Source organism: Bidens hawaiensis, unplaced genomic scaffold (genome assembly GCF_021521415.1).
Source record: "Bidens hawaiensis isolate Kalapana, Puna unplaced genomic scaffold, B.hawaiensis_p1.1 tig00076708_1, whole genome shotgun sequence".
Lineage (NCBI taxonomy): Eukaryota > Viridiplantae > Streptophyta > Magnoliopsida > Asterales > Asteraceae > Bidens > Bidens hawaiensis.
Window position 1 is genome coordinate 11,999 of NW_027503228.1, and position 15,310 is coordinate 27,308.

The window sequence follows — 15,310 nt, forward strand, 5'->3', positions numbered from 1 at the left end:
AACAGTCGTTTTCCTAGAAAAATTAATCTTTTTTGTAAAATGTTTGACATGGCTATGCCATGCTCATGTACACAGCCATGTTAGCTTCTAAAGAAAAATAAAAATGAAGTTTCTAATAAAACGTTGTATATTAATCTATGTGATTGCTTTCTTTGTTGGAAATGGCAGGCTCTACATCTTTGAACTTGAACAAACTTGGCGGCGAGTTATTTCAGCTTCGTTTGTAATGTTGAGGTTATAAAATATAGTTCCATTACTATGAAAAAAAGAGGTGATGTTGTATTCATTGAATTGGTTTGGCTATTTTGTTTTTACATTATTCTTTTTTTCTGTTTTTAATTTGTATATAGAATAGCTTTTGTGTCTGAAATAGCATATGTTGGCAGGATTTTGAATTGAAAGACCACCTCAAATGCCCTTACTGTCATTTTGAATAAATCAAGCTCTTTGATAAATCCTTCTCAAAAGAATGCATCAAAACTGAGTGTCATCCTATCAGGGAATTATTGTAGATAAAGAGCACAAAAAGCTATTTATTGTTATTATTTTGTTTAGAGATGGTATTTATCGTTATTAGGTAGATACACATGTATGTATTATTGGACCGGTATCAGTATTTGTTTTAACGATTTTTGTCTGTAATTTTACATCTATTTTATGTCCAGTTTAACGGCCCGTCGTTTGTTATCTACGTTTTACGTTTCGGTTTTATTTGCATGCGTGTGGCTCTGTGTTTCCAAAGACCAACAATGTATCAACTGTTTGAATGATGATATATGTTGTTTGAACCTCTTCATGGTTTAAAGACTCTAATAGGGTTAAATGGTTCAACCCGTCGGTTTAACTGAACAAAACCCTTTTCTAAATGTTTTTTTATAGGTGATAATGTAGTTCGAGTCTCTTTGTTACCCATGCTTTTAGGTAAACATGTGTTATTTTGTGAAGTTATGATGATCAAAATCGGGAAGATTCGTTTGACTCTCAGTCATCAACATCCGAGCTTCAATAATGGTTTCGCACCCTGCCGCAACGCGACGGGTGAAGAATACTAGTTATCATTCCAAATTTCAGTTCTCCCTCATTTATTAGTCTTTTATTTCATTTTATTTTGATTAATTAAACTAGCCCAGGATCCAAATCCAATCAGTTATATGGCTAAATCACATTTTTGCTTAAATGAAAATATGTACGTGTGATGGGCAAATTATCAATTTAATAGAATGTCTTGATAGATAATATCTAAATATCTTCAATATTTCACATGACAAATATGGCCAGGAGACCATATTATCTCTTACTACATAAGCGTTTGTTATTTTGCATGTCGATACCCTAATCAAATAATATCCAGCTGCTGATAGCAAATACTCCCCGTCATAACTAATCTCCAGAAGAGAGTCAAATATGTTCTACATAAAGACTGAAGAAATAAATATAGCACCTTCGTATGCTAGCTGTCAGTTAAATATGATGGCATTCTCAGTCTTAGGGGGGAGATAAGAATGTAAAGTTTGGTAATACATGAAATAATATGAAATTCATCTTAAATATCAAATTTAGATTCTGGAAGAGATCACTATAAATCTGAAGTCAAATATACATGTCATATACATTTATAAAGAGTAACTAAAGAGTTACTAGATGCATTCATAAAACACATATAGAGTGACATTGTCACATATACTAGTATCAAATTCGTTTGCTCAGTTTGAAGTAATCCAAATAAGATTACCATACAAAGAAAACGTGGAAGACAAATTGGTTCCAAATATAAAATCCCACGAAAATCAAATGAGCAGAATAATGCAGTTGGTATAACCCCAAAAGAGGTTACATGTATAACTATGTAAGAGGTTATTGATATAATGTTTGAGTCGAGATAAATATCCTAAAAGAGACCATTATATTTCTAGAAGTAAGTAATAAAACCCTAGAAGAGGTAAATGTCCCAGAAGAGACTAATGTGATTTACAAAGTTCTGGAAGAACCACTGGTATTGAATTGATATGAGCTCTCTACAAATTATGTACAAAATAGTACAATATGGAACCGAAGTTAAACACGTGTATAAACAAATATTTGCATATGCTATAGAAATAGATGTATCGATGAGAAGATTACGTATCTAAGAACTCTGGAAGAGTATATACACATAGATGTTTGCTAAAATGGCAAAAGGCCTAGACGGCTAAATTGAATATGACAAGCAAAATGTTTTCGGACCTGTGGTCCGAACGTCCATAGACGTCAAACCAGTAGGTTATAGATGGGTGTCCTTTAAATAAAAAGAAACGTACATAATGAGTTTGCAATGTATGGCACGAGTTGTAACATAATGGTTGTTTTCCTAAATCCCAGTAGTTGATTATGAGGAAACGTATTCCCCTGCAGCGGATGCGATAACCATTAGATGTTTTAATCGGCCTCGCAATCTCAAAACAACTTCAGATAAAAGTTATGGATGTTATCAACGTATTGTTGTATGGAACAATTGAACATTACATTTACATGAATATCCCTGAATGGATAAAAACGCCTGAAACAATAAAATGACATTATTCTATGTATCAAAATTTCACTCTTAAAGTTCATATAATCGCAGTTTACAGTGATGATGTCCTACATCATCGAGAGACTCTGTCGAACTAGTTAAGTGAAAATTTGGAAACGAAAGAACTTGAAACGACTAAATTATTCCTCGACCTACAGCTCGAGTATATGTATAATTGTATATTTATCCATCAATCAAATTACATCCAGAAGATGTTAACATATTTTAATACAAGTAAAGTTGAATCACTAAGCATATTCATGATTGGTCAATTGCTAAATATACATATGATCCTTACTGTACCAAGTTAAAGGGATTGGTCCAGAAGTACCGTGATTAGAAGTACTTGGTCCAGAAGTACCATGGTTAAACGAAATTGATGCCTTAATATGTGCTAGTGAAATTTAATTATATTCTAACATGTTGCACTCTTTTTCCATTCACTAAGTTTTGTACCCTGTGGATTTCTCAGTAAGGTTTTTAATGAGGCAACATAAATGTTCCAGTAGCATCAGTTTATCTTATAGGTCCTGAAATCATCCTGAAACATGTTTATTATTTAAAATACGCGATGCACGTCTTTTTTATCCTTAGCTATTGTTTTATCCCACTGGGTTTTCCTAGCAAGGTTTTTAACAATGCAATCATCATTAAGAATTTTAAATGAAATGCTAATATCTTTAAGGACTCAAAACATGGATTTGTTCCATAAAGAAAGCGAGAGTCCCATGTTATGTTTATGCAGGATATCCATCAGACTTGCACCGATCTCGGCTATCATTCCAATACGCTTTCACCTATAAAGGTCAACAATCCAACATTTACATGGATCATATGGTTTCGGCCAAATCATGACGAAACCGAAGAATATACGAAGACAATATGACTTGCATTGTTCTGACTGGAGATGACTACATCAAAATCAAGTCAAGCTACAATGGTAGAAGATTGGCTTCTAAAGACTTAGATATTATGTTCATTTGAGGGGGAAAAATACACACACGTTGTACTCTTTTTCCTTAACTAAGTTTTGTCCCACTGGGTTTTCTTAGTAAGGTTTTTAACGAGGCAACATAACTAATCCTGCAGTATTAGTTAATACAGGTCTAGAAGAACCGAGCCAACATTATCCAATAGTATAATGTTGATAGTGTATAATAATGTATATCTGAGGGGGAGTGTTATAAACCAGATATACAACACCCTACATAACTATATGTGACGGTTATATTCTTGTATATATATATTATGATGTACTGAATATTTGGGATTAATCTTATTCAATTCTACACAAACACTCTCTGGATTCTCCGTTTCATTTTAATTATATGATAATTATCATAGTCTTAAATAATAAATCCTAACCGGGCCTAGTCCAACTCGTTTCAACTCTCGTTAAAGGCCTGAACTAGTTTATCTAAGTAGTAAGTAAACTTTATTATTTATAACCATTATAAATAATAATTCCGTCTTAATATATTCGTCATTTACCGGTTAAACCATTTAAGAAGATTTTGGTTCGTTGCCCAAGGTGTAACTCTCACGGGTCACATCCCGGTCGGCTACATTGACTTAACCGAGACGGTCCATAATCCCAACAGAACTTTGAAGAAACATTATCTATATATTTTTCTAAAAATAAGTCACTGCTCAATAGGTTTTTTATTTTTTAAATTCGAAAATCATGACAAAAAAAAACGTTGAGATTTTAGGTGGCACTTTGTTTGTATTTTGCAAGCATTATAAAGGCTTTATCATGAGATGGTCACTCAAGGTACCCATTTCCCACCAATCTCATAATACACCATATCTCTTTTGAATGACAAAACTGATCCAACTGTAAACAAAGTTATCATGTATTTAAGCAAAGTTTTTATTATAAACAAGTTTGATGGATAGCTAAAACTTTCTGAAAGTGTAATTCTCTAAAATTGAAATCCTAACATGTGATACAAATAATATCCTCTAAATCATGAGTCCTACAATAAAAATGAAAAACCAAATAATATGAATACATAACAAAATTCAAAAAATGGTTGCAAGGAAATGATTAATTAACAAAAAATAAGAGAAAATTACCTAACGCTTCAAGCCTTCAATACATCGATGCTAACCACCTCCCATCGATCCCAACCACTTCCCAAACTCCGAAGTCCATAGCCAGCCCCAGCCTGCTTAATCGTGTCTTTGTATGCGGCCGTCGCCGGCGCCGGCGCCGCTGCGCACTTGCATTGGCAAGGCGACAGCGGGACGCCGCTCTTCACGAGCTCGGCGACCTCATATCCGATCCAGAAGAAATTACATCCTCTGATGACGCAGTTCATCCTCAGCGACTTGAGTTCGCCGTCGCCGCCACTTGCAGCGGCGGAGGACGCCTCGGACTCTAATTGCTCGATCTTCATCGTTCTCACTTTCTTCCGGCAGCCTGTTAACAGCAGTTGGAATCCTCTTCCGGCGGCACGGCGGCTCACTCCGGTGAGCATCGCCTACGATATCACTTCTTTCTTTCTCTAAGTTCTACTTTCTCTCACTCTAGATGATTCTGTTACGGTTACAGTTTGTTTCAGTGATTTGTTTGAATGGATTGGCGACGGGGGAGAGTATGTTATATCATGTCCGACGTGGCATATTTGATTATGATGATGTGTACGCCAATATTTATTTGATGATGTAATAATTTAAAAACAAAAAACAAAATCAAGATTTAAGTAACTAGTTGATACACAAAAAATGAAACCAACACGAATAATCTACGAGCCGAGTTCAAGATTCATAAAACAAAGAGTTTCAATGGATAAATTCCTTAAACACATATAAGACAGATAGGGAACTATCCAACTTTTTTTTTATTATGGCGGACTTTATCTTAAAATTTGTTACAGACCGTCCAAGCATCAGTTTCGGCTCAAAATATATGTATTAAACTTCTATGTATTAATTTTCAACCAAGTGTAGTGCAAACGACTCAAGCTGCTCGAGCCTAAGAAAAAACGTGTTTAGTTATCAAGCCTTGTCTATTTCCAAGCTTTGGCTCGTTTAAGGTAGGCAGTATACGAGCTAGTGCTTAAATTAGTTAGGCTTGTTTAAGGTTTCTCTGAAAATAACGTATATAAGTAATTAGCTGATGCATAATAAACGGGTCGAGCACGAGCTTAAAAACACAAGCCGAGTTCAAGATTTATAAAAAGAGTTTGAGATGGAAAGTATCAGTAAAACAACAATTTTAACGCCATTTAGACAAGCAAGTCTGGGTGGTGTAGTCGGTTATCACGCTAGCCTCACCCACTAGAGGTCCCCGGTTCAAACTCGGGCTCAGACATTCTGTTCTTTTTTCTTGAGTTATTTTGGTTGGGATTTCATATGTTAACATAAGAAAATATGTTAGTGTTTTTAATAATATTTTCACATTAGTTTATGATCGGTTAGGGGTGTTATTGGGTTGTATTTTCGGGTTTCTTGAGTCGGGTTTTCCGGGTTTAACAAACTTATTTCGAGTACTCATGCATGAAACCTAATGATTCACCACCACGACGCTATCCATTTCCAAACCTCAGAAATTCCAATACTAACTCCGGCATGTTTCACGGTGTCATTGTATGACGCCGACGCCGACGCTGGAGCTGCGCATTTGCATTGACAAGGCGACAACAGAACACCATTCTTCATGAGCTCAGCGACATCATAGCCGTTCTTCATGAAAATCGTTCTTTAAAATTCTATGTATTTGATATTATATTTTGCTGCAAGATTGATTGTTTGTGAAGTTGTGATTTGGCTTTTGAATTTGCAACCAATGCGATAGTGATTTGCTGCTTGCTTGTTTTGGGAATATAAAATTTTAATATATTGTCATGAAAACTGAACAATGATATTATAAAATCTGGATACTGATAGCAAAATCTTGATAATAAGATGGTTAAATTACCATCATGAAAAGAACATGGCGTCTGAGTCGCCTTGACTTCAGTGAAAAGAACATGGCGTCTGAGTCGGTCTGACACGTGGATCATACTTTTTGATCTCAAGCTTGTTGTGTTTCAGTCTTGAATTCTTCCTCTTAACATAAAGGAAACTAGTTGCTGCTGATGACATTAGCTTTATTAAAAGTTTTTTTAGTTTTTCTCATCAATCCCATTGTTTAATCTACACAAACGGAACATCAGTTGGAAACAAATAAAGATAAACAGAAACAAGTCCGCATACAAAGTTAACACACAAATAGGAGGAAAGTATATTTGAAAAGAGGCAAAACTTTAACATGAAATAAACCTCTAACATATAATCAACAAATATTGAAATAAAATTCATAAAATTAAATGTGTCCTAGTGTCCTATTATACCAACACCCTAGCCCACTATCCGAAACCCTCCATACAAGTTGTATGACTTTTTCGTACTCAGTAACAAACATGTTAGAATAGTTATTCACCAAACTTTCATACGAGTCGCGTGACCCTATACGAGTAGTATAAAACAAGTATAGCAAAAATAGATTTAAATAAAATCTCATATTTTCAACAACATAGAACACAAAACTAAAAAAACAAACTATTTTTCACAATTTGGTTATTGTGAAAATCATAATGAGTATCAACGTCGATTACAATAAAAAATAAAGTTATTCTTTCTTCACTTACCCATCTTATATAAAAATGGATTATTGCAAAAAGATTAAAACAAAGTTGCTCGTATCTCTTGATTGTCTGGTTTAACTAAAAAATAATTTCACCACACAATATTAGATCCTATATATCTTGTATAGGTGTGTATGAATAGTGGGTAGGGTGTGTGTATAGATAGAGCCAATTGTATACAAAGTTGCAAACTCTGTTTGTAATTTTGTATTCATTGGTTATTATCAAAATTGAAAGACTTGAAGTTACCGGCGACGAGATCGGTGTTCGGTGTCGAGATCGGTGTTCAGTGTCGGTCTGATATTGTTTTAAAACTTAAAACCCTACCAAAGGTTGCCTACTTGTTTCAAATACTATTAAATTAATATTTGTAAAGTCCAAAAATATTAAAACATTTACCCGTTTTCTCCTGTTTAAACATTCATCACAGTGTTGGTATTTAGTTTACCAAACATTATGATGCTGCCTTTTGTTGCTCAAATATTCATGAAATGTTTTCTTCCGTTGCCATTCTAATTGATGTGCCCCAAATTCCAAAAAAGTAACAAATTATGTGCAGGTAATATGTGATTTTGGTTATGAGATTGTTTAACGATAGGGTTTGAGGTTTATAGTTACACATAAGGGTGTTCTTCAGGTTAATGTTCCGGGTCGGTTGTTCGGGTTTTTGCCATAAAAAGTGACCCGATAACCAACCCAAATAGTTTCGAGTTGGTCGGGTGCGGGTTGTTTGGCTTTCGGGTTTAAATGCAAAATGAAAAAAATATTTTTACTCACAAAATATCATCATTCTATTATATTAGAATAATAAAAATTCAAACATAGTATGCTAATGTTCAAAAGTCCCAAAACTAATTATAAAGCATTATATTTCAAATACCAAAGACTCCAAACTAAAACACATCTATAAACAAAAGACAATAATGTTTGGGTTGTTTTCAGGTTTCTTGTTTCGAGTTTTTCGGATTTTTTGTGGAGAAAAAATGACCCGATAACCGACCCATTTAAGGCTCGGGTTCGGATATTCTCTAATTCGGGTTCGGATGGCTTCGGTCGGGTACACTTAAAAACACACCCCTAGTTACACGACAAAAACACATTTTCTTATGAAAAGGATTTCAATTTTATTATGCGCTTTGGAACTTAAAAAAGTTAAGACGGCCTTGATTAAAGCCATCACCAAGTGTGTTGTTACTAGTACTACTTTTATCCTATCTCATAACCTATTTCGATTTCATCTATCCTAATGGATCCTTTATATTGCGAGACTATAATCAAGGTGAATTAAACAAGCAAGTCTAGGTGGTGTAGTCGGTTAGAGCAAAACTTTGTAGAAACATGATTTATATTTTTTTCTAAAATGAACCCCATTGATGCTGAGATGTTAAAAGTTTGCGTGACACTTTATTTGTAGGCAGATTAAGAAAAAAAGAACCAAATCAAAAGTGTATTTAATCAACAAGTCAAGTTGGTATGCTTTATAACATAATTTTGGTGGAAATTAGGCAAATAAGTCTGGACGGTGTAGTCGGTTATCACGCTAGTCTCACACATTAGAGGTCCCCGGTTTGAACCCGGGCTCAGACATTAAGTTTTTAAATTTCGCCATTATTTTTTGTTTATTGGGATTTTAAGGAGGCCACATGCTTTTATGTTAACCGCACTCACCAGATCTTTTTGAAATGACATGTTACCCAAAATTGTTACTACAAAAGTTGTAGAATAAGAATAAATTACATTTGCATTATTGCATATAGTAACTTAAATTATGTGTAAAACATTCGTATGTATACTTACAGAATTTAAGAGATAACGGGTCATTATTTTAGATAGAGTTAATGGCCATTTTCGTCCATATGGTTTGCTACTTTCGCCACTTCGGTCCAAAATTTGTATTTTTGTCAATTTAGTCCTCATAGTTTTAAATATTAGCCATTTACATCCTATCCGTCTAACGGCATCCAGCTATGCCGTTAGTTTAAGAGTATTTTTGTCTTTCTCCTTTTTATTTTGAGTTATTGGTCATTTTCGTCCCTGTGGTTTGATACTTTTGCCAATTCAGTCCAAAGTTTGAAATTTTGTCAATTTAAGTCAGTTTTTTTCTATAACCCTAGAGAGCATTATCCAAGCCCAAAACAAGTCTGCATTTACTCTGTCGACAGCAGTAATCATACCCCCTCCTCTCGTATTTAGTTTCTAGACGGTTCCTAAACTCTCCCCCATGGTGGAATTCAATGGTAAAGTGGTCAAAGCAATTCCGTAAAACCGAATTGTACGGAAAAAACTAAAAATCGTTTCTTTGATGAATGCATAATATTTAGGGTTTAGAGATTAACATATCATAACGAAAATCTGGGTCGTAATCAACTATTATACATTAATCAACAAAACAATTTTTAGTTTTTTGTGTATAATTCGATTTCAGGGAATTACCTTGACCACTTTACCATTGAATTCCACCATGGAGAAGATTTTAGGAAATGTCTAGAAACTAAATATAAGGGGGGGTATGATTACTGTTGTCAACAGAGTAAATGCATACCAGTATTTGAGGTTGCTCGATGGTTTTGGGCTTGAATTATGCTCTTTAGGGTTATAAACAAAAAACATAAAAAATAAAAAAAACTGAATTAAACTGAACATTAAATTGACAAATTTTCAAACTTTGGACTGAATTGGCAAAGATATTAAACCACAGGGACTAAAATGACCATTAACTCAAAATTAAAAGGAGAAAGACAAAAATACCCTTAAACTAACGGCATAGCTGGATGCCGTTAGACGGATGGGACGTAATTGGCTAAAATTTAAAACTATGAGGACTAAATTGACAAAATTAAAAATTTTGGACTGAAGTGGCGAAAGTAGCAAACCACAGGGATGAAAATGGCCATTAACTCTTTTAAATATTTTTTATAAAAATGCATGCATTTTAGACAAGTATATGAATTTTAATATGGCTATTTAGGTTGTGACATTTTCGTTATCTTTTGACGTACACAAGGATAGACTTTAATGTATCAAAATTGTGTTTGAATGACTTCTTATAAAAATAAGAAAATCTATTGGTTTTCTATAATATTAACACATGTTTTTATGACGGAGAAAGTGAATACGGTGCTGTCATGCGTGTAATCTTATACGCAAAACTCATCAAAACTACGTAGGTTTGATTAAAAATAGTCCAAAACTACATTTTTTACCCTAATCCTTCCCTCTTAACAGCCTGAACTCCACCCATCGTCTCCCAAGGCTTCAATCTGATAAAGTTTTTCAAACTTTTGGTTCTTGTATAGCAATTGATGGTTAGCAGTCAATCAATTTTAAAATTGATTTGTATCCTTCCCTAATGATTTAATCAAATACTTTCCAATTGATTCTACGATTGCGTGTAAACTTTTTTTGCAGAGTCGCAACTGATAATCAATTTCACTTTGTGTTTTATTAATATTAATAGTTAGTTGTACATCAATTCAATATTAATATTCTAACTTTGTTGGATACAACACATACACACTTAAACAAATGTAGGAATTTAATAAGAGAAAGACCTTTTGAAACAAATCTAATGGATGATATTGATGCAAAAGGATATTCAGTCTACAATAAGGTTCCAACGTTACAGCAGAGTAAAGGAAGACACAAGTCAAAATATAGCTTTGATTGCATTAGATTGAAGCCTTGGGGTATGGTTGGTGGGAGATTGGGTTGTTGAGAAACATATTATTGACGATAGGGATTAGGAAAAACAAAATTAAATTCAAATTATTTTTAATCAAAACTACGTAGTTTTGATGAGTTTTTGCGTATAAAGTTACAGGCATGACAGCACCGTATTTACTTTTCCCGGGGTGATTTGCATCATAGTTAGAAGATGATTATACTTCAGATTATAATAAAAATTTTTATTCTTTTGTCAATGCAATTAATATATAGAATTAGTCATACTTATAGATGTGTGTAATCTTATAGACCACAGTGACTCGTCAGAAATTTATAAAATGGCATGTGTTTTTCACTTTTTTTATGGAAAGATGACGGAGGGACTCAAACTGACGCGCCAAGAAATCATGGGAACTCATTTGTATCATTTTAGGGTTATGGGCTCACACGTGGCCCGCCCGGAAACCACAAGAACGCATATTAAAATTCTCTCAATTTTATATGAATAAACCGAAAGATTCATGGGTCAGAAACTTTACGCATGTTATCGAAGAAAGAGGTGCTCTTATTTTAGTAAATCTAAATATGTGCTAAATGGATGTAAGAGTTACGCGAAGTACGAAAACCTAATGACTAATTTCAATCTCATCATGAGAAAATTAGCAAAAAAAAAAAATCGAGGGCTGTTAATTTTACTTACAGTCAACGTTGAAGTTCGAAAGAGACAGTAGGCGGTGGCGGAGCGCGACGGGGACAAGAGGTAGTGAAACATGGTAATAGGTTTATGCCTGGAATGTTGGATTTCGATCGGTGGAGGAATAGGGGATGTGGAGGGGTGACGCGAGTGGAGGAGCGAGAGGTGGTGGCTAGCATGGAGAGTCTGTGAAGGAGACGATGGTTTTGACCAGGGTTCATCAGGTCGTGAATGGTAATTTTTCGGCTCCTAAAACCCAAAGTTTTGCTTTTAGTAAAATCGAATTTGCTATCCAAAGTTTCGTTTGCGAGAAAACAAACACTCTGCAGCAACTCATCTCTACGACTTAGATAGAAGAGATTCCACATAGTTTTTTTTAGAAAACAAACACCACCTCATTTTTTATTGGTGATAATGAAGCTAGTTTCCATCTCTAGCAACTTGTTAGAGGTCTTATAAAAGTTAAATTAATGAATGATGTTTTGTTAAGTCGTTAAAAAAATAAGTAAAAAAGAAAAAGAAAGAATGAAATTTGATAGCACATTTTTGAAAAGGTTATGTTATGAGACAAGTGCATGGTAAATACACGATTGGATCACATACAAATATACAATAATCTATAGTGCTATTGACATATTTTCTTTGAAGGAGATGGTCAATACATGACACGAAAATGGCTCCATTTTGCCCCTATAGTTTATATTTTTAGAGTGTTATTTATTTATTGTCTTGCTAGTAAAGTCATGTAATCACTTAGCTTATTTAGGTAACATAATTATAAACTGTGTTTATTGGTCATGGGTAAATTACATACATAGCGTGAAGGAAATTTTTGACGCTTTAAATTGACTTTGTATTTTGGAACTTCACTTGAAACCTCTCTTTTCTATCTGACAGCTTTATATGTACACATTTCAAAATGTATAATAGAAAAACATTTTACAAATGTATGTTATGGTGAGTGGTAGTGCATTACATTCTTTTCATATATGGAAATGATATAATATTATCTTAGAGTATTCTCAACCCATTCCCTAAAGTTGTTAAACCCGTATAATTTAGGGTAAAGTTTAAGAAAACCATCAAAATCACATCTCCAATCCATTCCCTTTATATGGATGGGTTATATGGCAACTAGAGTAAATCCCTAAATATAGGGACTCATTTTTTATCCATACCATATAATATATCACATATCTCCCAATCATCATTTACTATATAATAAGTCAAAAGAGAAAAAATTAATAAAGAATTAATTTATGGATATGAATAGGGAATAGAATGTAGAAGAATTTTGAAAAATGATAGATAAATTTATGGAATGGTGTTTTTTAGCTAAATTATAAGGAAAAATATATGAAATGGGATGTAAATGCTCTTATGAGTAGGTACGTGACAATAAGTTTTAAACCGTAAAAATAGTTTTAAAGATGTTAACACTTATGCATCACATGGTCATTTAAACATGCATTTGGATCACCTTAAGCAACGAAGAGCCTTGTATAACTGTCACGAAACAAAACATCAACGCACCAGTGGTCTAGTGGTAGAATAGTACCCTGCCACGGTACAGACCCGGGTTCGATTCCCGGCTGGTGCATTTTTTTTTGCCAACATTCATTATTGTCAGTTATTATTGTCAATTTACTAATCTAAATTTGCTACATACAAAATCCCAAATTTTAACTTAATAACTCCATAAGTTTCCATGAGAAAATTTTGCAGACCCAAAAGTTGGTACATATAGATGATACTACCGTGTCGCACATACGTGGCGCACGTGCTCGGCTCCAGAGACCTTATATAGCCTTGCGCCTTTTAAAATCAAGACTACCTCTATACTGTCCTCAACTAGTCATTCTACATTCACTCAAGTTTAAGAAATCATGCAACAAGATACAATATTTTCAAGTTACCAAAGTCTAAAACAAATATATCATAGTTCATACAGACAAAATTACTTTTACGTGACTTTGATAAGAAGAACCACCATGACAAACATACATGTCATCAGAAGCATCACAAGCCATGTGAAGCATGAAGTCTTGGAACTCTCAGAATATACAGCCATTGCCTGTGTATTGGCTCGCCCCGTGCTTGCTAAACTACGCTCAACTGCTTCTTCGGTTGAGTCCAGTATCTGCACTCCAATCATAACAAATTAACCACTTTGTTTAACAAAGTTCATAAACCATTTCTGAATGAAACGTGACTTATTAAAACTTACCTTTTCAGTGTTTTTAACGGATTGATTCATCATGAGAGTACTCTCTTTAAGCTGTCGTGCCAATCCAACCATTTCATCAGTCAAATCTTCTTGAAGCTTCCTGTTCGAGTCAAACAACAACATAAAACACCGTGTTCTAAACTATATGCCAATTTAGGCATTTGAATGCATGCATAGACAGAGAGAACCTGTGCTTTGCAATATGGGACTGTGCAGCAGCATCCAATTGTATAGCGTCTGAATCAGTTGCGTTAACTGTATTTTGGCTTTTGTCTTCAAAACTTGACGAGGGTCTGTTAAATCATGATGAACCAATAACATAAAACGCAAATTCATTATTAACGGAAAATAACATGATAAAGAATATTACTCACATAATTTCGCCTTCTCAACCCTGCAGAAGGGGATACACTTTGTTCTTCAGTATTTGGTGCTTCTGGAGATTCTAGGCTTTCCAACTAATAAATAAAAGGAAAATTAATATCTAATTACATGATATTTGAAGTCTGGTTACAAAGTATGACAAAAATGTAAATGAGTAGTTAATAATATAGAAATATACTCACTTCTAAAGAAGCCAAAATGGCGGCAATTGCTTCAATTTTCTCAGAGAATTCACTTAATGTAGCTTTTGAAATCCTACAATAACCAAAAGAAAATTAAGAAAACTTATCACGTTGAGTGCTTTATAAAGATTGAAGCCTCAATTGCCATTGGGTGAGCAAAAACCAAACCATAACCGATAAAATTAGCCGAAATTAACCATAGCCGATAAAACCAATCAGTAAAGGTTAAGTGAATCACTGAATCCGGTTTACCGACCATTTATGCTACGATAAATGTGTTTTCGTTAACCAACCGAAACCGCCCCTGTATGCTTGTTTTTTTCAAAATTTATACCTCCATTTCTAGATTCGAACTAACCGAGCTTGGAAAACCATAACCAAGCTTGGAACCGACGTATTCAACTTCAAAACTTCATAAATGAGCTCGGAACACCATAACCAAACCATTTTCAACCGAAACAAAGAAAAAAAATGATAAGAAAATACATCTGACAATTAACCTAACTTAACAGGAATCGACCCATAACCTATGGTTATTTAACAAACCAATTTAGTTATGGTTAAGCAAATCTTTTGTAACCGAACCGACTTTGCACACCTCCAATTGATGGTAAAATGAAAAGAAATCAAACCTCGGCAATCCTTCGGGTGTTTTCTCGGCAGCAAGTTGCTCCAACTGCTCTCTTAGAGTACCAACATACTGCAAAATTAGCACTTTATTATATAAGCATATGATTAACCTAATAACAATTAATAAAATTAGCAAATGAAAATGAAATCAAGAATTGGATGAATGACATACATGAATAAGTTTGGATCGATGTTGTTGTTTTGGAGCAGCTGCTAGCAATCGCCTAAAATTGATTTCAGTTTTACTCATTCCCATTGTCAAACCCTAGAAAACATAACATGAGCAATTTAACTTAATTTAATTTAAGCGACTCGTTTACATAAAATATAATAATTGAAGTGAAA

The 15,310-nt window shown here is 34.0% G+C and overlaps 1 protein-coding gene and 3 non-coding genes across 4 annotated transcripts; 3 read left to right on the plus strand and 1 right to left on the minus strand.

Moving 5' to 3' along the window:
• The first annotated feature begins 5,796 nt into the window (after window positions 1–5,796).
• On the plus strand, window positions 5,797–5,870 carry TRNAV-CAC (transfer RNA valine (anticodon CAC)). The gene has a single exon. It is a non-coding gene; the product is annotated as a tRNA-Val (tRNA).
• Window positions 5,871–8,698: 2,828 nt separating this feature from the next.
• TRNAV-CAC (transfer RNA valine (anticodon CAC)) lies at window positions 8,699–8,772 on the plus strand. The gene has a single exon. It is a non-coding gene; the product is annotated as a tRNA-Val (tRNA).
• A 4,299-nt stretch (window positions 8,773–13,071) lies between these two features.
• Window positions 13,072–13,142, plus strand: TRNAG-GCC (transfer RNA glycine (anticodon GCC)). Its single transcript has one exon. It is a non-coding gene; the product is annotated as a tRNA-Gly (tRNA).
• Window positions 13,143–13,318: 176 nt separating this feature from the next.
• On the minus strand, window positions 13,319–15,240 carry LOC143606714 (uncharacterized). The gene is made up of 7 exons (XM_077082392.1): window positions 15,138–15,240; window positions 14,968–15,035; window positions 14,336–14,408; window positions 14,148–14,227; window positions 13,958–14,062; window positions 13,770–13,869; window positions 13,319–13,682 (listed from the first exon to the last, which is right to left on the minus strand). The coding sequence occupies exons 1-7, from the start codon at window positions 15,219–15,221 to the stop codon at window positions 13,506–13,508; spliced, it is 687 nt and encodes a 228-aa protein (XP_076938507.1). The 5' UTR covers window positions 15,222–15,240; the 3' UTR covers window positions 13,319–13,505.
• Between the last annotated feature and the right edge of the window lie 70 nt (window positions 15,241–15,310).